General features: G+C 45.8%; 1 protein-coding gene across 8 annotated transcripts in view; it reads left to right on the forward strand.

Annotated features, from left to right (window-relative positions):
• Positions 1-22214, forward strand: part of DOCK10 (dedicator of cytokinesis 10) — a 187203-nt gene extending 164989 nt beyond the window's left edge. For 3 of the 8 annotated variants that reach the window (XM_012727587.1, XM_012727614.1, XM_012727605.1), the window contains 10 exons: positions 1966-2088; positions 2275-2388; positions 3967-3972; positions 9591-9737; positions 11764-11974; positions 13751-13941; positions 15957-16057; positions 16203-16341; positions 18156-18231; positions 21487-22185. In XM_012727587.1, the coding sequence (XP_012583041.1) occupies positions 1966-2088; positions 2275-2388; positions 3967-3972; positions 9591-9737; positions 11764-11974; positions 13751-13941; positions 15957-16057; positions 16203-16341; positions 18156-18231; positions 21487-21548 (1170 nt within the window). In that variant the 3' untranslated portion in view covers positions 21549-22185. Of the gene's footprint in view, positions 1-1965; positions 2089-2274; positions 2389-3966; positions 3973-9590; positions 9738-11763; positions 11975-13750; positions 13942-15956; positions 16058-16202; positions 16342-18155; positions 18232-21486 lie in introns of all 8 variants that reach the window. The other 5 variants (XM_012727576.1, XM_012727598.1, XM_012727593.1 and 2 more) reach the window with 4 other exon arrangements.
• Positions 22215-23443: the final 1229 nt, after the last annotated feature.

The raw sequence follows: 23443 nt of genomic DNA on the forward strand, positions 1-23443 counted from the left end.
TTATCCTTGCCTTCACTATCGTTGCATTGGGTGCTCTATCTTTAAAGATGTCGCTGAAGTGTATGTCGTGTAGTGTTTGGCCCATCTTTGCTTCCAGGTATTTTATGGTTTCCATTCTTATGTCTGGATCTTTAATCCACTTTGAATTGATTTTTGTGTATGGTGAGAGGTAGTGATCTAGTTTCATTTTTTGCATGTAGCTTCCCAGTTTTCCCAGCACCATTTGCTGAACAAACTTTCTTTGTTCCATGTATCTTTGTTGCTCCTTTGTCAAAGATTACCTGTCCATAAGCCTGTGGGTTTATATCTGGGTTTTCTATCCGAATCCACTGGTCTGTATGTCTGTTCTTGTTCCAGTACCATGTGGTTTTAATTATTATGGCTTTGCAGTATAGCTTAAAGTTTGGGATTGTAATGCCTCCATTCTCTTTCTTCCTAGTTATGAGAGTTTTTGCTATTCAAGGTCTTTTGTTGCTCCATATGAATCTCATCAATATTTTTTCTATTTCTTTGAAGAATGTCATTGAGACTTTTATTGAGATGGCGTTAAATCTGTATATCGCTGAGCCGTTTCCCTTCACCTCCAGGGCTTTTGCAAGGCGCAAAGCAGCTCCTGCAGCCCTGCCAAACTTCCAGGCACCTGAGTTTTCCCCAGTGAGGAGTTCTCTTATCAGAACTCCCAATCGTGGATTCTCCCTCAGTTATCTTCCTTCTAGTGAGTCCAGGGTGTTCTCATTTGGGTTGAAACTCATAGTATGTAAGTCTATATTCCATTTTCAGTCCTAAATTCCTGCACTAGCCTGGACACAGTGATCTCGGTGTCTTTACTCTGCCACCATCTTCTAATATAGATTTTTAAAAAGGGAAATAAGGAAAGTTTCAGAGTGGATTATAGTGAACATTTACATATACTTTTATATTAATTTAGAGTGCATTGCAAATAGACAATGTTTGTTCTTAAAGAAAACATTACTGAAAACATGCCAACAATTTTATATGCTTCCTTTTAGAGAGTGTATAATTTGATTCTGTTGCATATTTGTTAAACTGCTAGTATATGTGAGACATCATTCACCTCAATGAATCTAGAATCTTGAGGAAGACAAACTTCCTTCTCAGTGAGATATAGCCATCTTAAAACCCAACTGCTATAAATCTAGACCTCATATATGGCTGCAATGAGAAGGGGAACAATTTTTTATATAGCAGTGGATTAAGTAATGAATAAATAGTGGATTAGTGATGAATAAATAGTAGGTTACCAGACTTTTGCCCAAGGTCTCAATTTTCAATAGGACCAGAACATGGCAAGTGACAAAATGATATTCTCATAGGTATAGCAGTCACACAGGCTAATAAAGTATGGGTTGACGTGTTCTAAGGATGGAATAGTACAGTATGGCATAGCCAAGTACAAAGTCAGTGGCAGGGTGCTCAAAATGGGGATACTGAAAAAGGAGGTGCTGAAAGGATACTGGTGACCAATTACGGGCTCCCAGAGTGCCATGCTCATGAGTTTGGACAGCAGTCCACAGTTTTGGAGTTCCCACAGAAGTTTAGGGCAGTGCAGATTTCATGATTAGATTTATGTTCTAGAAAAGATATTACTGTAGAGTAACATATAGGTCCAGCTAGTGAGAGAAAACAGATGAGCTCGAACACTACTGCTGAAGTCAGGAAGGACAGAGTTGGAAATTGAGCTAAGACAGTGTAAGTGGGGATGCAAAGAAGTAGACCAAGCTGAAGACACTCTGTAGGTTTAAATTAGCAATTCTGAGGCACTAATTAGGTGGTAGTAGTGAAGTCCAAGAAGATGTCACTGTCCCTTCACAATGGAGAGCGATGCTACCAACAAAGTTAGAGGATACAGAATGGAAAAAATTGATGATGCAACAATTTGAAACCAGGTGTCAGGATGAGCTAGCCTGTTCCTCATAGCAAATCTCGTTTCCATTGGGGTTGCAGAGAATCCTGGTGGAACAGCTCTACAGATGTGTGGACTTTCTCTGGAAGTCTGAGAGATACGAACTCATTGCTGACGTCAACAAGCCCATCATTGCTGTCTTTGAGAAGCAGAGAGACTTCAAGGTATGTTTTCTAGACCTAAATGTAAGTGGCATATCTCCTTTTAGGTGGTGGATGATTTGTGATTTTTCAGACGTTGAAACTCCCTATGTTCTAGATGGTTTCACTGGAATAAGTTTGACATAAAACACTGAGCAAATTTTAAGTGTACAAGATGTTGATCTGAAACCCTTCAATTTGTTGTTTCAGAAATTATCAGATCTCTACTATGATATCCATCGGTCATATCTAAAAGTGGCAGAGGTGGTGAACTCAGAGAAGCGATTATTTGGTCGATATTATCGTGTGGCGTTTTATGGACAGGTGAGCTCACTGGGAGCAACGTGGTGATCAAGTCTGTTGAGCAGCTGTTGTTTTTCACTGTCTCTGGGACTTGTAGTCCATGTACCCAACAACTGAGGGGTGTGGGTACAGAGGTAACTGGTATAGTTGAGTGTTTCTGAGTGTGAGGGTCGAGGAGCATAAACTAATTGTCCATGAGCATAAACTGAATCGAGAAACAAATAAGAAGAGAAACCCATGGGTCTTAACAACAGAGGTGGTGTTAGAACAGTGATTTTGAGAAGGTGTTATTTGTCTACATCCTTGTCTTCCCAGCTCACCCCAAATATCTAATTATAGTTTGCATCTTATATTAAAGTGACATTTAATCGCCTGTATACCAGGAAAGAAAGCCTCAACACCCCAGAAAATAAAGGGTTCCTGAGGGTTCTGCCACATCAGAGCTGTGGACCTTGGCTTTGCAATCTCGCATTTTCTTTTCTTCTACCTGTCACTGTTTCTAGGCAGAAAGCTGCAAGCTGTTTTGTTCCCTATCTTGCAAGTCAAGATGATGTTAAAATTATCTTTCTCAACTTATCATAGAGGCAATGAGCAAGACTGAGAATTTTGGCTCATCAGTTTGCTGGCCTGAAAGCAAAGTGAATATTACATATGAATGAGGACTGTCTCTGAGTGGTGCTTTAAGTAGCGTAAACCAGACACCGTCCTGTCTCTCTTCAGAAACAGTGACCGGTGCCATTATATTTCATTAGACAATGATTGTGATGGCTGAACAGTCCATCTTTTGTTTGTCTGCTCCATGGCAAGGAAGCTTAGCCCCTCAAGGATCTATTTTTCTCCCCCTGTGGAAGGTACCATTGCAGTGACTTAAAGGCTGCAACTGGAGGAGTCAAATCCAGTATGTTTTTCTAGATCATTTTCCTTAGGAGCCTTATGGGAAGAAAAAAAAAAAAAACAGACATTTTCCTTTGATCAGCAGCAGACTTGAATATGACATAGTAATGAACAAAGCTAACTTCTCTCCACTCTGGGAGGCAAGTGTCTCCCAGCTGCCACTTGCCAGAACAGGTTAATCTCACCCATATTTCATCACCCTACCTGTGATGACAGAGGAAATCAGTGATGAAAGAGACTAAACTTAGTTAGGCATTTTGGGGGTCCCTGGAAAAGTCTCTGAACTCTTGGAAATGATAGTATTTTGTGGGGAGAGAAAAATGTAGGAATCCTGAAAGCCATGTGTTTCTTTGGTAACACAGTAAAGAAAAATGGCAGAAAGCCCCATCAGGAAAGGAATGTAGCTGTCGAGGGATTGGCAAGAGAGGGTTTCCAGGGAGAGTGCCAGGCTGACAGACCCACAAGAAATGGCCACGAGATGTGCATTCCGCTAGCCAGGGAGTAGTCTATAACCCATCCTGCTACCTTTCCAGTCAAAAAAGGAGAAAAGCCCCATTGGTACTCTGGCCGTGAACGCCAGCTCCTCCAGCTCGTCACTAAGATGCAGGGTAATACGCAGGTAGAAACAGGTCGTGCTCCTTTCCAACTCAGTTTTAATGCCAATGTCTAATCTTTTCTTCCTTTGGCCTTGATTGTTTGTTCCAGGCGGTGGTAAGTTTTCTCTCACTCCATTTGCATGCTCTAATAATCCTCACACCTCCCTATCTGGTTTTACTGAACCTTAACTTTTTTGTGCAAGGCAATATTTGGTACAAAGGTGAGACAGTCCGCTTCCATTCATTTTGGAGTCCTTCTGCCTTCCTTCAACTAAATCATGTTCATTCCAGCTATCTGAATTACAAAAAATGTATCCTTTATTTTGCATACATCCTGTCTTTCTGCAAAAAGAGAAGTATAGTCTGAAGAATTACACACGTGCACACACACACACGCACAGGCACTACATGTTGGGTAAATATGTGTGCCTGGCCCTTCCTGTCTGCAGGGACGATGGCCTTCCCACCACTGGGAGTTGCAGCCTGCAAAGAAGAGCAAGGTGGTCAATTTCAGAAGTAAACAGTGGCCATCATGGGCTCCCCCAAAGGGACTCAAAGGGCCTGCTCTTTCCCCAATGCTATCCTGGAGATGTAGTCTGCATGGTGGAGGGCTGGGCCTTTTCTTGACCTGCTGCTCTTAATTCCCAGTGCAAAAGATCAATAGTGGATTAAATTTCACCCAGTAGATCACCTTGAGGCTCCTGATACACAGAAAGAAGCAATATAAGCAATTTGGGGAAAATAAGACAAGACAAAAACCATGTTGAAACATCAAAGTCTGTGATGTTTCTTTGCAATGCTGAGCCTATGAAATTGCATTTTTTTTTGCCTATAAAAATAGCAACTGACTTTCCTGTGATTCAACATAACTGTGGTTGAGTAAGCTGGAAAGACAAATTCTCTCAGCAGCCACACAGTGTCCACGATCAGCTCTGCTTCTCTGACCAATACATAATTTTTTGTAATTCTTTAAACCCCTCCCCACACCCATCCCCAGCCAGTATGTTCTACCTTCACTTGTAAATTTGGGATCATGGCTCCTTAACTCACCTACTAAAAGAATACTTGAAAATCCCGGTACTAAAGAGACTGAAAGATGATGGGAAGGGCTGGGGAGAGCTACTTTCAAATGACCTAACTTTGTTTTTTTGCAGATTCCTCTGTAAAGCGTGCTGATTGCACACCTGGCTTTTATTTTTAACACTGCTATCACTCTCGGCTGTTTTTATTAAAAATTTCCTGTAAGCTTATCAGGCAAAGTGTTCTGTTAAGTGTGCAGTTGCAACAGTTACTTGTCGTGGTCTCCCACACACTCAAACCCCACGAGCCTTTGAACCACGAGACTGTTCTGTTCTCAGTCATCATTGTCCCAATGATAGTTGAGTGTCTGTCCCAAGACAGCACAGGAGGCGTGAACGATACTCAACACAGCAGACAGAGCACTTCACTTTACATGATAACAAGGAAATGCCAAGTAGATCTGAGCACCCCTGCACACACACACACACAGAGGACTCAAAAATCTAAGAAAAGATCTTTGCTGCTCGATCAGCACCATGTTCCAAAATAATTTTGTTTTCAGCCCTGTATGTCCTGGCCTATTCACCTTATTTTTTTTTTTTTAAGATTTATTTATTTGTGCATACAGAACTGGGGTACAGGCCAGAGGTGCAAGGGTTGTGAGAGGCTTCACCAGAGACAGAGTGGGGAGCAGAACAGGCAGATCATTGAAGTACACTGCTGAGGGAGCAGTGGGAGGGTCAGGAGAGGTCTGCCGCGCCATGTGGGTCATCTATGAGGCAGGCGGGGATCGAACTCATGGGGAAGTGGCTTTAGCTTCTTAGTGCTGTGCTTTAACCCACTGCGCCACCAGGGAGGGCCCATAACTCACCGTCTGATAGCCAGAAGGACACGTCTTGCAGTCGTGTGACAGAGGCTAGGGGACTATGAAATGTGATGGCTCTTTGCCCCCACCAAGACCTTGAGTAAATATTTCAGCAGTCCAGGTGCATAAACTTTCGTTTCAGTATCTACCGTGTGAGTGTATTATGTCTATCCTGAGCCAGATGCTAGAAAACAAGCTGAAAACTGCTCCTTCATGGAGAAGAAACACTAGTCTTGCATGGTCTGAATTTCCTAAAGCAGCACCTGGCGACATTGACTATGAAATCTTACTCAGTAGCCACCACAAAGCACCCCACAAAGTGTCCCCCAAGCATTCATTTCCAGAGGAAGGAAACGGAGCAATGATCAGTCATTAGTAGAGCCAGTGAATTCCCTCAGGTCTGGTATCGAGCATGATGCAGGAAGTGAACCCTCACTGTATGAATTAAACAATCACCCACCCCACCTACGAATGAAGTGAAGCCTGAGAGAAGCTTCTTTTGTGCGCCAGAAAATGTAGATTCTGGGTTTTCGGTGACACATGCATAGGTGAGATGCATCTCAGAATCTTGATGGAAAAGGGAAGGGAGGGACATGTGGAGTTGGAAAGACTCTCCCCGGTGGTGCAGCAGGTTAAAGCACAGCATTAAGAAGCTAAAGCCACTTCTGCATGAGTTCGATTCCTGTCTGCCCCGGAGGTGACCCACATGGCGTGGCAGACCTCACCTGACCTGCCCGCTGCTCCCCACCCATTGTGGGGTGTCTTATACCCTCTCACTGTCCAGCGATCTGGAGTTTGCTGAATTCGTGACTTTGGGGGACAATTTGTCTATGTTCTTGTTGCTTGTCTTAACAGTTAATAAATAATAAGCTACTATTAATGTTGCTGACCCCTCTCTTACACACTGGATCCCTCCTTGAATGCTTCCTTTTGTGAACTCTAGATTTGTCGGATAAAATAGCAGGAGCTACTTGCTATCCCAACAACGACCCACAAGCATTGCAAGATTCTGAAATAACCTGCAAAAACAGAAGTCAGTGATGTTAGTTGTCAGTTGATTGAATGACATTTTTATTATCCTCTATTGCCTGGAAGTTTTATAAGCCATGCATGTTAACTCTACTGGTTCAATACTGGTTCAAAGTCCCTATTTAACTATACTATGTGCTGTTTCACGCCCACAATAGAGCAGGGTATTTATTGCTTTGTAAAATGACTTTTTTTTTTTAAATCAAGCTAGCAAAGAAAATGCAGAGGTCCCATCCCCCTGTTGCTTGAAATTCAAAAGAGAAAATGCCCCTGACTTTTCACCACCCAGGTCCGTTAGTAAATCATTTATCTCTTAGAGCTGAGATTGAAACCTTCCTTAAGAGAACGGCCATGGCTCCGTGGGCCTTGCTGGGTGAAAGGGAGGCGGACGTTCCAAATGTCTGCAGGGCTACCATTTTCCTGGCTCCAGAATCTCTTCCACAGTGCCCAGCAGACAGCAGACTCAGCCTTTAATTCTGCTCAGCCAGCGCTTTGTCTCACTGTATAAAGCAGTCTCAATAAGTTTTCTCTTTCTATGCTCCAAAGATAAATGAATAATCACAATTTTTTCCTAATCAATCACTTACCAAAACATTGAGCATTAGTAGACCTTTTATAACAAGAAATTTTGTAGTTCCCACACAGGGGAAGCGGAAGGTATGTATGTTTAAGCACTCAGCTCCTCTGGCCTGTTTCCAGCACTTTACCAGAACTTGATTGCTTCACTGACAGTTTCTCTCTCGTTATCATCTCCGTCACCAGAGCTGACAGTCACTAAGCTCGTGCCTGGATCCTCCTGCAAGATTTCTGAGCTTGTGCTGTTTTCCATCCCCCTAGATCAAGGGGTAGAGACGACAGAAAGTCACAGGCCCTGACCAAGGTCACAAAGGCCTTAGCAGTGACCTGAAATACCTGCTTCTCACCACTCTTTTCTGCTAATTCTAGATTCAGAAATTTCTTGAGGAAAAAAAATCACAGTGAAAATGTCTCTTTATGGCATTTTTCACACTGTGCTGAGAAAGTCTTCCTGGGAACAGGAAGACATTTTTCTCATTGAAATGGAAGTTGTAAACATTCGCTTTTGCCCCCAGAGGGGATCTGGTTGATGGCTTCTGAAGTCTTATTTCTCTGATGTGTCAGTCTGTCAATTTTAGCCACAAACTTCTGACCTTGAGTCAGATAAAACTCCACAAAGACTGGCAGAAAAAACTCTCCTGCTAAAAGTGAAGAGGGAAGAGGCCAGAACTCACCACCACCCCCTTCACCACCACCACCACCCAGGCTTTTAATATCACCACCTTCCCCTTCTCTTTTTTAGCTGTTTAGGATCAAGATATCCATAACCAGTTGTGTTCAATCCTGTCCAGTTGGCAAGGAAATCATGCAATCACATCTTTGGAAAAGAAATTGAATCTTTTCCAGCCACACATATGAACATATACCATTTTAAGATGTTTGCCCACGAAGAACAATTTCCTTCATCTATTCGTTCATTTGACAAACATAAAGTGTGGTTTCCCTAAGACCCGCACTGGGGTGTGGTACTGAACCTAAGAAAGCTGGTGTCAAGAAGTGGGTGTAGGGTCTGGGAGCTCATGTAGGCAAAGCACCTGTCCTTGGCTCCCACAAGGCACAACCGAACAGCCCCCAAAGTGTACTTACTGTTTGTGTGGCTCAAGCTTACATGGGTGTGCCTGGCAGGATAGAATTCCACAGACCTGTGAGTTTTCATCATACTTAGATCACCTCACATTAGCCTTGGAAAATACAACACTAGAACTTTTTATCCAGTTTTCAAATATATTGAGTATTTTTAATATCAAAAATGATAAAACAAAAAGTACAGCTAAGAGTCCGTGACCCCCAGTATCTCTTCCCGTCCCTCAGAAGCCACTTCCTTGAGGGAAACTGCAATCAGAAGAAGCCAGATGCACCTGGAGTCTTAACACCCATGTAATCAAGGGCCGTGTGGCTACACATGTTCTTCAGGAAAAATGCTGCATTTCTTCAGAGGGACAGAATCATAAAGATTGCCTCACTTAGTTACCCTGGGATGATAGAGTCGTTCCTTCCTCCTCTTTCAAACCGGATAAATTTCAGGCAAATAAATTAACAGAAGCCAAAATCTCTTTGCTTCTATAGCATGAAAAGACGGCCTGGGTGATATTTTCAATTCTGTAAAGTCTGGCATTGCCAGGTTGTAAACTATCTGTCAGTAAACTGAGTGATGAGACTGCATATAGCAAAGCTACATCAGGCTCCTGAAAACGTATTAATACGATTTTAAAATACCAAACCCAGCAGCAAAGCACATGTAATTTTTGCAATGAGAGCAATACAGTGTATGGACTCTGCCTGAGACGGTGTGGGTGCACAGTGACCCAGAGAGCTGTCTCTGCGTGCCTTTCTGGTGTTTCTATTCTATTTTCAAAAATCTATGGAAGGTTACTGAAAATGATAGTTCTTTGAAAATTACCAAAAATTACTTGACGTGTCCTACTCTAGGATACCACATGAGGGCGCTCTTCTCCCAAAGTACATGCTCGCAGGTATTTCCGTTGAGTTCTACAGAGAAAATACGCGTAAGCTATTTCCTGAAGGGTTTTGGCCTGAATCAGGAATATTCACATACTGGCAGACCCTAACATGAGACTTTATTTTCTTCGCGTAGTTCTCTGGTTTTGAATTGTATGGGGTGTTAGTCAATGACTTGGATGACTACCGAATGCCTGGTTTTGTTTTTTTTTAACATTTTTTGTTAGTGATTTGTGATTGGAATTAACAAATAAAATTGATGGTTCATTATTTATCTTCCATAGGGATTTTTTGAAGAAGAAGAAGGTAAAGAGTATATTTATAAAGAGCCCAAACTGACAGGCCTCTCAGAGATTTCTCAAAGACTGCTCAAGCTATACGCAGATAAATTCGGAGCAGACAATGTGAAGATAATCCAGGACTCAAACAAGGTAGGGGAAATTTCCATGCAGGTCCAAAGAAATGACTTTATTTATTGTTTACTTATAATCACTAAGGTTTTAATTTTAGCCCTGACTGTGCAAACTAACTACACTATTTTAGAGATTTTGCTTCTGTATTGGTTGATTGATGGGGGAAATTTGGTCTAAAATATGAAATGTGCTTATTAGAGAAACTTTCAGGTAATCTTAGAGACAACTTGCTAAGTGCTCTACTCTCACAGAGGTTATTTGCACTGAGTAACCATCCAAGGGTTAAAAGAATGGGGCCCAGGGGGCTTGGTAGGAAGAAGAAAAAAGCATTTCTTCAGTGGTGGAGGTCTTCCTGTGTCAGACCAATTTTGAAACCTGTTGCCTGTGGTAGCAGACTTGTCGATTACATTGTATTAACCTATAAACATCCAATTAACCTCAAGTCTCCAGAAAGCAAAAGCTTACACTGTGCTGAGATTACTCTGAATCCTAAGACACCTTCCTCACAGAGGAGACCTCTATGAAGCACTTACTGTATACCAGCCCCAGAATTAGGGAGCCGGGCACACAGAATCTTTTCTGTCACTGTTCACATGGGGTAAAGAGAGAAGGAGGTGGGCTCCGCACCCAGCCCACCTCCTTCTCTCTTTACCCCATGTGAACAGTGACAGAAAAGATTCAATGAGCAAAGGAAGCCTGGGGGAGCTGGAATCAAGCCACCCAGGAGGAGCTGAGGGGGGGGCCAGCTGGCCCCTGACAGAGCAGTGCTTCCCAGAGGTGATGTCTGAGCCAGGAGCTGTGGTGCCCGCCAGTTGAGGGGTTGGTTGGAGGCAAGGGGCACTCTGAGAGGCCCAGCATGCTTAGCGACAGGGTGGCCTGGAGATGGCAGACCTCTGAAACACAGGCTGGGTAGAGGATGGGGCTGGAGAAGCTCATCTGCCTCCTGTGGACCACAGACGGGGTTGGCTTTTGCTTGTCCCCAGTCATGAAGCTGGTATCTGAAGGGTCTGTGCATGGGATTGCTGGGCCCCGCTGAGGATGTGAAAAATATGTTCATCATCCTCTTCCTTAGCTTGAAAGATGCAACTCCCTTTCCCATGAAGGTGAAGGCCTAGGCCCTCTGTGACAATTGGGCTTCCAAGCAGCAAGTAGTTTAGAAACTTCCCCGCAGAATGTGGAAAATACCAGACTGGGCGTGGAGCCATTGGTTCTTCCCCTCCACCCCCACTGGCGGTGGTGCTCTTGGCTGGCCCCTCTGACCTCCACGTGCCTTACCTGTTAGACAGTTACACCCACCTTACCGGTGCCACCATTCGCAGCCTCACAGGCCAGTTCGTGAGCGCCCTCGAATCTCAGGGACCTGAGACACAGTGGAAGGGTGGCAGATGGAGAAAGTTGAAAGAAATTTGAAAATTCTTCGAGCCTGAGAAAGGGGACAGACACTCTTGTCTTGTGAACGTAAAGAGCAACAGTGGACTGACTTTTGGGGGCTCCCAGTCTATCCTCGCAGCTGCTTGTCAAGCCTGGTCCTCAAAAAAGGGAGAGTGAAGAAATTACACAGAATAACTGCTTGCAGATCCGACAAGGTCTGCATCGAAAATTCAAGAATAAAGTATCTGCGCAGGAGATAGCTTTAGGTACCTGTTGCAGACAGGGCGCCCCCCACCCCACCCCTAGTCCAGAGCCAGGGTCCCAGTGAGGTACAGGCTACCTCCCAGATAGATTTCCACTCTCAAGAAACATATTCTAGAAAAAGGTGAGGAAAGTCCACCGGAGGAGAGAAAGGAAAGGGAAGGTTAATAATATGCCACAGCTGGGAACTCAGGGGGCACAGCCCTCCCTCCAGGGGAGCTGGCACTAACACGCCCTCTGCCACCACCTGGCTGCTGAGCGCACAGCGGGGCTCCTCTGTGCTCCCCAGCTCTGAAATGGGCTGATTGCCCGCTTGCCCAGGGCATGGAGCTGAGGAGGCACCTGTGACTCCCGAACTCCTTCAGAGCACCCAGCTCACCACTCTTTCTTTGCCGTCCATGTATGCACACAGGTAAACCCCAAGGATTTGGACCCCAAATATGCCTACATCCAGGTGACCTATGTCACGCCATTCTTTGAGGAAAAGGAGAGAGAGGACCGGAAGACAGATTTCGAAATGCACCACAACATCAGCCGCTTTGTCTTCGAGACGCCCTTCACGCAGTCGGGCAAGAAGCATGGCGGGGTGGAGGAGCAGTGCAAGCGCAGGACTGTGCTGACCAGTAGGTGCCGCTGCGCAGGGCTGCCCCAGGGGACAGTGTAGTGCCAGGGGGCGGGGACAGGGCTGTGCCAGGGGACAGGGCTGCGCCAGGGGGCAGGGCTGCCCCTGTGTGGGACTGCTGGGGGGGCGGGGCTACTCCAGAGGACTGGGCTGCCCAGGGGGCGGGGCTGCTCCTGCGTGGGACTGCTCCAGGGGACAGGGCTACTCTAGAGGGTGGAGCTGCTCCTGCGTGGGACTACTCCAGGGGGGGCGGGCTACTCCAGAGGGCGGGGCTGCTCCAGGGGACAGGACTGCCCCAGAGGACCGGGCTGCCTCTGTGTGGGACTGCCTCAGGGGACAGGGCTGCTCCAGGGAACAGGATGGCCCCAGAGGCCCGGGCTGCTCCCATGTGGGACTGCTCCAGGGGGCGGGGCTGCTCCAGGGGGCGGGGCTGCTCCAGGGGGCGGGGCTGCTTCTGAGGCTTCTGGTTGGGTGGAAATCAAGACAGTTCATCCCTGCAGAGTGTGACCCAAAATGTGCTAATGCGCACATGCTTGCCTCGAAGAGCACATTCCTCGCTCAGTATTCTCCTGCGAGTGGAGACCCTTGAGTCAGGCAGAAGCGGATTGTCCATAGCGCCTCTGTACACACTCTCCCCTTGAGCTCCCACACATAAAAACCACCGCATCTACATCTTGGCGAAAGCCGCCGTGAACTAGCTCTTTTCTCCCCGAATCTGCCCTTAGTTGCCTCCCGTTAGGGATCACAAAATGGCGTGCTTTGGGACAAGATTCAAAACCACTCTGAAATCCAGGCTCCTCTTCCATAGGGTGAAGGCAAGACCTGTTTATCCAATCTCCCTTCCAGCACCATCTTTCCAGTCGCTGGTCTTCCTTTCCTGTATCCATCAAACTTCTAAGGAGAGCCTATTAGTGGCTGGACATTTTTGTGTCCAACAATAAGAATAAATAAGTGGCAATTCGAATAAATAGGTATTAACCATATTAAATTCTATTTAAATATGAAATCTAAATTACATACAAAATTTTAATTAAATTTAATTTTATTTAGATCTACTTTAGATTTAAACCCAAATCTAAAAATATCAATTACATATGAATATTTAAAAAATACATTCATGTATTAATGTATTAAACCTAACCTGTTTCTTGCCTTCAGAGTACTAACAGTCTGGCAGGAAAAGAGCGGCGGAAAGCAAGAATTTCATATGAGCACTGCAGGAGGAATGGCAGTGGGGAGGCAGGGCCAAGGCAGACAGGGAGAATGAGTGAAGGCTTTCCCTGGAGCCACGCTCCTGAGAGGCAGCCCCGCCTGCCTCCACTGTGTGGGAGGCCTGAGTAGCTGAGACATCCAAACTCTAAGAAGTGGTCACCTGCAGTAAACCTCTCAAGAGCTTTTAAAATCAAAAAAATCTAGAATACACCTCTTATATGCTCTGGAGCGCATATTCAAGCATTCTTTACTGTGGCTTAGTGACGTCTTATTTGAATTTCAAGCTGTGAGACAGACCATAATGTTTCCGTACACAGAAGTGCTGAAGGTCTTAGTCCAGCTCGAGGCGTTGACAGCGGAGGGTGGCGGGGCCCGGGGTACAGGAGCCGGGGCAGCCGCTAAGGGCTATGGCGAGTGCAGCCCCGGAGAGAAATGACTCACTCACACACAAAACCAGGCAGAAAGGAGACGGCCCTGCAGTGACACCACAGGGCCCTCTGCACTCTCGGGGCGCCCCTGTCACTGAGTCCCAGCTTCAGATACTCTTGTCTTGCTTTGGTGACAGCGAGCCACTTGTTCCCATACGTGAAGAAGCGAATACAAGTGATAAGCCAGTCGAGCACAGAACTGAACCCCATCGAGGTGGCGATTGATGAAATGTCCAAGAAGGTCTCTGAGCTTAACCAGCTGTGCACGATGGACGACGTGGACATGATCCGCCTACAGCTCAAACTGCAGGGCAGTGTCGGCGTGAAGGTGAGATGCGCGTGGCCCAGACACCTGGGTAAGACGCCCTCAGACGCTCCCACAAAGGGTGGGAGAGACCAGATTTTTCTGTGTGTGATACCAGCCAGCACCTTGACCCAAGTGTTTCAAATTGTTTTAGTTGTAAACACACGATGATGGTGTCAGACTAAAGAAAAGCCTCTCTTAAGGTTCGCTGAGACAGCGTTTCTTCTTCCTCACCCTCCCGGCCATCTTCTCTGGATGAACTACATTCTCTACTCTAAATGCTCACAAGTGAAATGACTGACAAGCAAACACAGACCCTCAGAAGACCTGTCATTCGGAGCTATCAAACTGCTCAAAAGCAAAGTTTAGCAATGCTTATTAGTTCATAAAATGTGTGTGTGTGTGTTTATCTGACTGTTGGAGTCCCGAAGGGAGCAGTTGGCCTGCACACAGGAGCTGGCCAAAGAAAATATGATACACAGGCTGTTTGCAAAAGGGAAGTGTTAAGGGAAACCTCCTGATATGGGGGGCGGGGGGGCAGTTCAACACCAGCTGCCAAGGCTGGGCGTTACCGTCCCTACACTGCAGCCTCAGCGTAGAACCTCAGGGCAAGCACAGGGGGAGGTGGGAGGCCAGACTGACAGGATGGACAGCTTCTTCTAGAGGGCTGAGGGGGAAGCCCCAACCTAAATGCCCTGAATGAGCATGAGGCCAGGGAAGTATCGCCCAGGCCCAGAAGTTAAGAGGTCGACAAAACTCAATAAACTGTTATAATGTTATAATGTTGTTATAATGCGGCATTACAAAATCAAAAAAAAACAAATTGCCCAAACAATCCAATATGGACAAAGTGTTCACATTTTAAATAGGTCAATAACACGGCTTTGTGGCACTGGCCTGGAGCCTGAGGCAAAAGGAAAAATCAGTAATGTCAGTTCTGAGGCTCACCTGGCCCTCTTTCCCCACCCCCCCCTTTTTTTAAAGATTTATTTATTTATTTGTACAGAACTGGGGTACAGGCCAGAGATGCAGAGGGTGAGAGGCTTCACCAGAGACAGAGTGGGGAGCAGAACAGATCCACGAAGTACACTGCTGAGGGGAGCAGCGGGCGGGCCAGGAGAGGTCTGCCACGCCATGTGGTCACCTCCGGGGCAGGCTGGTCACCTCCAGGGCAGGCGGGGATCAAACTCATGCGGAAGTGGCTTAAGCTTCTTTGTGCTGTGTTTTAACCCGCTGCGCCACCAGGGAGGGCCCCCCACCCCCTTTTTGTGTGTGTCTATTGGCTGACATTGGGTAATAACAATGACGCTAGGTTTCCAAAACCTGGAGGCAAGAGAGTCCGTCATGCTGCAGCAGAGAGCGATAATGTGCTCCCCGCAGCACTCAGCTAAATAGAGGAGGGTGGAGGGTGGATGTGGAGAAGCAAAGGAAACCTGCCACCCGCGCCTGTCTCCCCTCGCGGCAATCCCTGGCCGTCACAGGTGTCTGGGATGGTCCAAATACAGCCCGCGCTTCCTACTTCAATCTTGTTCCTTCGAGCCCCAAAGCCGCACTAATCCACGCCCAGCGCGAAGGAGCTGGGCCCCTTCACCCTGTTGCACACTCTTGCATGCAAGCATGAGCTGGGCCGGCGCTGTGCCTCTGCTCCTAACTCTGACAAGTGCCTCCTTGGGCCAGAACCCAGCCCGGACTGTCAGTGATTCCAGGGCCCCGCGTACGCCACAGAAAGTCCACTGTGGAATGTTTTCCGCAAATACTTAGATGTTCATGTTCAAAGACTGAGAAAAGAACAGTTCAGCAGGAAGCAGATACAACAGGAAGGTGACAGACATGGCGAACCTCTGACTCAGCCTGGGAAGGTGACAGAAGGTTAGCAGTGCATCCCTTCATAGTTTAGGGACCAGGCGGGGGACATCTACACAAATGAGGAGGCTGGCATGCGACCACTGGGTGCCACACGTCGATGTTGCTGCTCCTTCGGCCACAGAGAGGCCTGTGCAGGTGGGTGCTGTCCGTGGCTAACTCTCTTCTCCCCATAGGTGAATGCCGGCCCAATGGCCTATGCACGAGCTTTTCTAGAAGAAACGAATGCGAAGAAATACCCTGACAACCAAGTGAAGCTTCTGAAGGAAATCTTCAGGTAAGTTCTTCACGGTTGGAGTGAACCTCCCTGCCCTGCAGACAGTCACGGATCCCACCTGCTAAGCCTCCTCCCACCTGGTAACCGATGTTGAGCTTCCGCTTCCGGTGGCCAGTTGTTCATTTCCTTGTTGCTGTCACTCAAGGCAATTCGCAGACGCCTGCGGGCAGGCCCTGGGGGTGAATGAACGCCTCATCAAAGAGGACCAGGTGGAGTACCAGGAGGAGCTGCGCTCCCACTACAAGGACATGCTCAGCGAGCTCTCTGCAGTCATGAATGAGCAGGTGAGGCGCCCCGGGGTGTCGTGTGCACTGCTTGCCGCCGCCGGCAGGCCCACTTCTGAGATGGCTGTGACTGAGATGGTCTCTCCCTCCCCTTACTGCAGACATGAGGTTGGGGGAAGATCTGTAGGGGACAAAACATAATCCCTGGACTTCCCACAGCTCAGAGGTTTGTGCAAACCTTAGGTGCGGTTGGTTTCCTATAATACGTGGGTTCTGTTTGAAACCACGGGACCACGGGACTCAGGGGCTTGCTGCCACCTATCATTCCTGATTTAGGATCCCACGGCCACCCACAGACCCACCACAAGAGGTCTCTACGGCTATACTCAAAAAAAATTTTTTTAAAAAATGGGTTCATGACCTTTTAAAGTCAAGACCCTCTGTGGAGCCTCCTGGTTTGTAGAACTGGTATAAATGTCAGTCCTCCACTCCTCAAGCAAGTCATCTCTCATCTGTGGTGGGGATCTAGTGTATTGGGTAAGACTGTCTACAAACGTGGGCATCTTCACAGTACCGGGGCACACGGGTTGGAAGCCAGGCATCACTTGTGTGACCTGCATCCATCAACCCTCACACACCCCTGGACATCACATCACCACAGAGCCCTCCGGGAGCTGGGCATGTTCTTAACTGCGCTTCTTGCAGAAGAGTCAAGGGAGACTTAAGCTGACCTCAGACAGTAATGAGTCACTAAACATCAGGGGTACAGTCTGAGAAATGTGTTGTTAGGGGACTTTGTCCTTTGTACAGCTCACAGCTGTGGTGGCACAGTAGATGGTAGGGGCCCGCTACACACCTCAGCTGTATCTAGGGACCACCGCCATTGGCAGAAATGTCGTTCTCCAGCACAGGACTGTAATGCCTCCTACAGAGTCGCTATTAGTTAAATTTTAGCTCCCTTCCTTTCCTTAAAGTGGCCAAACACTATTAGCACTAGTCACGAATTAAATGTTTATCCTAATTGCATTTCCCATGTGATTCCTTTCCATCTCCTTCCACCCACATTTGACATTCTTCATAGTAGTTAGAAAAACAAAATGATTCATCAACTTATGTTGGGGAGAATCATCTCCTTGGCTGGGTTTGCTGGTGGAGCAAGTATTTGTTGGGTTTTGTTTTTTTTTTTTTAAGATTTATTTATTTGTGCATACAGAACTGGGGTACAGGCCAGAGTCTCAGGGGCGGTGAGAGGCTTCACCAGAGACAGAGCAGGGAGCAGAGCAAGCAGATCTACGAAGTACACTGCTGAGGGAAGCAGCGGGCGGGTCAGGAGAGGTCTGCCACGCCATGTGGTCACCTCCGGGGCAGGCGGGAATCGAACTCATGCGGAAGCGGTTTTTTAGATTCTCAGTGCTGTGCTTTAACCCGCTGCGCCACCAGGGAGGGCCCTTGTTTGGGATTTTTAAGGGGCCTTGAGGAGTAAATCTTGAGAGATGCCTGTATGGCATGGGGGAAATTATAAATCTGAGTGTGAAACAAACACACACACACAAATGCTGATCTCAACGTTGTCAAAATGTTGAAAAAACTCAGGTTTTAAAAAGAAAATTCATATTCCACTCAACTTCTAAAATATATTTGAGCTTATCTGGATCCACTGTAAAGAAGTACAGTATCCTAAAGTGCTAATAAGAAAAGGAAGACAAAGACGAAGACCAATTAATTAAGGAAGGGGGAGAAATCTTTTCCAGAAGACCTTTGCTAAGAGAAGCAAAATTAAGTTCTGTGGTCCTGGGATGTTTGTCTCCAGTTGTAACTTGCATCTGACCTTGAAATTTTGAGCAAAAAATGCTGTTTTTTCTGTCTCCTGGCAGCTCTGTTGCGGCCCATGTTCGTACAGCTTCTGCTCGTCTGCGTCCGTGCTTTCCCTCAGTACTGTGAGCAGAAGCGGTACGTGTTTCTTCCCTGTGTCTGTTCTGCTCCTTGTCTGCTGGCCCACTACCTCCGCATCCCCAGGCAGCTCGGTAGTGGCTGGTGTTATCTCACTGTTTATTCAATTAGAACAACTTGATTTCCATGTCAAGGTAGGTCAATATGGGGTTGAAAAGCCTTCTGACTAGGGGCCACTTAACAACTCAGGTTCTGAGAAGAAAATTCATATGCTGGAACCCAACTTCTAAAACACACTTGAGCTTATTTGGATCCAAAAAAAGAATTACTATGTCCTAAAGTGCTAAAAAGAAAAAGGAAGACAAAGATGAAGACAATTCATTAAGGAAGGGGAAAAAATAATTTGTTTTTCAGAAGACCTTTGCTAAGAGAAGCAAAATTACTTTCTGTGCTTCGGAGAAAGTGATGCAAAGAAAAGAAGCCCATGGATTATACAGTTCTTATTATTCTATAAGAGAAATAGGTCTATTGGGGGAAAAAAATAAATTTTCTCCTGCTTCTGAGTTTCTGTGGGTCACAGGTCTTCATCTCTGAAAAAATACATATACTATATGTGATATCATCAAGAACAGTTTTCCTTAAAAGATTATTTTTTCTGTCCTACGGCCATTCCATATTTCTACCTTAGATTAAAATGGCAACAAAATATCAACTTCTAATCCTGGAGGAGATTCTTGGAAGGATATATTTAATTAATTATTATCAGTAATAAGTATAACTTACATAACTGTTTTCTACAACATGGATGGAATTTAAGATTATGCTAAGCCAAATAAGTCAGAAGGAGAAAGACAGATACTAATGATTTTACTCATAGGTGGACTAGAAAGAAACAAACAAACAGACAAAACTAAACAAAATAAACCCTAGAAATCTGACTCAGAATTGAGGTCACTAAAGGGCAAAAGTGAGAGGAACTGGGGTAACAGAGCGGGTGCAGTCCTGACGGCTCTGGTGAAGGATTATTGATGCTTTGGTGGGTGTGTTATGAAGAGGTGTGAGCCTGTACCCCTAAATCATTCACAGTGTTGTAAACCAGTATTACCCCATAAAATCATATATGTATTACAAAACGAACTGTAGGAAAATTCTAAGTTATCTATAGAAAAATAAGCTATTTCTATTACAAGCACTGATGGGTATTTAGAGTTGGTTGCAGTGAACAATTTGATGAAATCAGGGGCATCTAATAAAAGACAGGAGTCTATAAAGTCCAGAGTATTTAAAAAAAAAATACATGTTATCTGACTTCAAATTCATAACAAAATTTTTTGCTTGGTTTTCTCAAATTTTTAATAAAAAAGTACTAACAATAATATTTAGATTTGAGCAACAGGGAGGCAAAGGTAATCAACTTTTAGCCTAATTCCTTAATGCATGTATGACCCGTAATCTGGAATACAGGAATATCTTCACATACCTATGGTCACGCACACAGTCTGATCACAGACATGTATAAAATTACAGTGCAGGAAGACATTCTAACACTGAACTTTAAAAAACAGAAACAGACTTAGGGTGGCTAGACAGACACAAAAATGATTTAGGAAATTCACTGCAGTCGTGTTCGAAAAAGTCGCAGCTGAGAGGTTCTTATGACATCATCTACTTAGTGAAAAACTTCAGGATAAAGGAACACATGAAACAGGATGGAGTGGATGCGAGTGTGTAAATGGAGATTCGGGGTGTTGGAGTTAATTACCTTCACAGACAGCCAGAAAGCTGTCTCCCTTCCTTCAGTCTCCTTTGATGGAGGGCAAAGTAATGCATGCAAATATCCAGATGAAACATAAATATAAAACCCGGCAAAGAAGAAGACTTCTGAAATAATGAAGATTATACCATATTGGAGCCCTTTTTGTACGACAAGGGTATGGTGTCCTTGGAATGTGCCTTCTCGTACAATGTCTCGCCATCATTGGTATATAGTAAGTGAGTTACCTGATAGGCCTATACACAATAGTACAGGTGAGTTAAAGTGAAATCACATAACTAAGCCGGATGTCAAGAGTAAAGTAGAAAGTGCTCCTGGCTGGGGTTAACTATATGGTATGCGTGTGTCTGGTGTGTCATTAGGTATTGTCGTGTAGATACAGGCTGACTAAAAGTGTAAATACATATGCTTGAATAAGTGTCTTTCAACATTTGGAAAGATGTCAGCGTAGCGAAGATGTCTGTGGCGAGGGGCGTCACCGAGAGCTTGCAGAACCCTGTTTGGAGCACCGAGCAGATGGGCTGCAGAGGGATAGCGCTCAGAGCTTCACATACTCTCAGATACATTATTTACCAGACGATGCAGAGCTGTGACTGATCATAACATCAAGGAGAATTTACTGCTGCCATGGAATTCTTAGATGCTGAGTGTTCTGTGGGGCAGTTCTCTCCCAGAAGAGGAATAGAGCTTAAAGCATGGTAATATGTGAAGTTAGTGGGGGAAACGTCATGAATATAAATTTTAAACATTCATGAAGTCTCTAACATAAAAGATACATTTCACAGGTGCCTGGGGTTTGTGTTGTTATGGTTCATGTGCTTCTGTGTTGTTAGGCCTTTTTACATTGTTTTCAAAAGTAAAAGCAAGCCAAGTATTTGTTTCCTTCTCTTTCCATTAACACAAGCATTTAGATGAGCTGCTTCAGCTGTTTCCCACTTTGGGTAGACTCAGTGGAAATTATAAATGCTTCGAGAAAATAAAATTCTCGAATCGCTGATACTTCCTAAGGTTTATGCAAACAGCGATGTGTGCCTGAGTTCTGACGGGCTTTGGGAATCTATTGAAAATCTAGCCAAAGGGCCTCGCAGGGGGGCTGGCTAAACGATTCCTCAGGCGGACTCGGATAAGTGCATTTCTGAAATTTGCCGAATCCTCATGGGAATTTTTTTTAAAAGATTTATTTATTTATGCAGACAGAACTGGAGTATAGGCCAGAGGTGCAGGGGTGGCCAGAGGCCTCACCAGAGACCGAGTGGGGAGCAGAACAGGCAGATGGACAGAGTACACTGCTGAGGGGAGCAGCGGGCGGGTCAGGAGAGGTCTGCCGCGCCATGTGGGTCAGCTCCAGGGCGGGGATCGAACTCATGCGGAAGCGGCTTTAGCCTCTTAGTGCTGCGCTTTAACCGCTGGCCACCAGGGAGGGCCCCCTTGTGCGAATTTTTTTTTTAATCGCTGTTCTGGGTCTTATTTCTGTGTTTGGAGATGCTGACGTGCACCTCCCGGTTGCCCTTCTGCTGACTGTCGTTTTGTCCTATCACAAGATCACAGCCACGGACGAGCCGCCAAACCGCGGGGCGGAGCGAGCTTGCACACGAGTCATTAGCCGCGCGGCTCCCACAGTACCTGCGGTCTCGGTCTCCTCCAGCACGGAAGTGTGAGGGCGTCTCACAGGGCAGCATCACCTGCTCCAGGACCACGTTCTGAATTTGCAGCTAATCTCGGGGAAGAGAAAGATTTAATTTATTTGAACTTTTTATGGTGTTCATATATATATATATTTTTTTTTACCTCGCTAGCTTGAGAACTCTGCCAGCGTCCAGATTTGCACATTTCTTATTCTTCTTTGAATGGTGTGGATCAAGCCATGCTATTTGCCACAAAATCCCTAGGAATGTGTAGCTCAAAGCGAACCGAGTTGGCTTGAGTTACCAGATGTTCAGTCCCGACTCCTAGTACACATATTTTAAAGGTCAAAGTGAATGTTTTTATAACATTTAAGCACATGTCAAATGTACATAGAAGATTGTAAAATATATGGTTTTTACCAAATTTAAAAGGACGTTTTTAGTTAATACTTATGAAGTGCTAAAATTATATGAATAACATTTCCGATACCATGATAGTAAACTATTTGTGTATGTGTACAAAAGTGTTGATAAATACTAATCTTTAAAGTTTGTGGAGTTTCTTTATTTGTAATATATGTTCTCTTGTGAAATTATGGAAGTATTTTGTTGATAACAGAAATAAAAAATATAGTTACTTTGCATCCGATTCCCAGGGGAGAACTGTTGTTAAACGGGGCTGCCTGGACCAGCCACCTGGAAGCCACTGCTTTGTCCCTCTTTCTGCAGCCTCACCAGAAATGCTCCAGCCACATTCGGGAAGTCCCTGCAGCGGTCCAAGAGACAGGCCAGGGGGTCCCAGACCCTGGAGATTACCAGAACTTAAGGAGACCATGAGTCAGAATCTTGAGGCCTGTGGTCATTATCCAGACTGTTCACAAACACCCCAGCTGTGTCATCTAGAAACTTGCTTTGCTAGGATTGTCCCTTCCGGGGCCAGACATAAAAGCCAGTCCGTGGGTCTTTCCCACCTCCTGTAGAGTCACCTTGGAAGCACATGGAGATGGAGACTAGGAAGCCTGGGGGCCAAGGGGCCAGCACAGAGACACATGCAGGCAGGTACACTCCTACCACTACCCACTAACCCTGCCAGGCTTTGCCTCTTGGTTGTGTCAGGGACCCCGAGATTCAGAGATCCTTACCACAGTGTTAAGAACTTACCCGGCTCATCAATACTTTCGTCAAAATTGTGACTGAGCTCCTCCAGGCTAGGGCACCCCTGAACCACTGAATATTCCACTTCCCTCCCCATGCACCTCCCTCTCCCGCTCAACACAGGCAGCAGAATTGAGGTGTCCAGCTGCAGAAGGCAGGCTCTGGAACACCTCTCATATTTGCCCTCAGCAGCAGGTCCAAGGTCCCAGTCTCTAAGGAGACTTGAGCTGAGTGAGTCATCCTTCCGCTCTGCAAATCCATTGAGGGGCAGCTCTCCCCGCGAGGGTGCCCATCTGTGCAATGCAGATGTCTCTCCTTTCTGTTTCTCCTAATAAACCTGTTCTTTTAAAATAAAAAAAAAAAACAAAACCATTGAGGGCCAGTGTTGAGGCATGAGAGCGAAGGCAAAGGAAAGTTCAGGTTCAGAAGACACATAAGTATTGTGCACACAGAAGTGATAAAAGCCACTTTCTGGACATTCTGGTTCCCAGTCCTTCCTGGCTCCAGTTCTCTTGGTTTTCCACTGCCTGAGTCAGCCCTTCGCTCCCCTTTTCTCATTTCCACATTTGGACCTGTGAGACACTCAACCGTCCCAGGGAGAATCTGCCTCAGCTGTTGTCTCCCACTCAATTCCCATCTTATAATCCCAACTCCCCAGCTCCCTGCCCCACAGACTGCTGGCAGGGATGGGCCATCCACACCAGGAAGAAATCCGTTA

This window comes from Condylura cristata, unplaced genomic scaffold, assembly GCF_000260355.1.
Source record: "Condylura cristata isolate star-nosed mole 26May11 unplaced genomic scaffold, ConCri1.0 scaffold00002, whole genome shotgun sequence".
Taxonomy (NCBI): domain Eukaryota; kingdom Metazoa; phylum Chordata; class Mammalia; order Eulipotyphla; family Talpidae; genus Condylura; species Condylura cristata.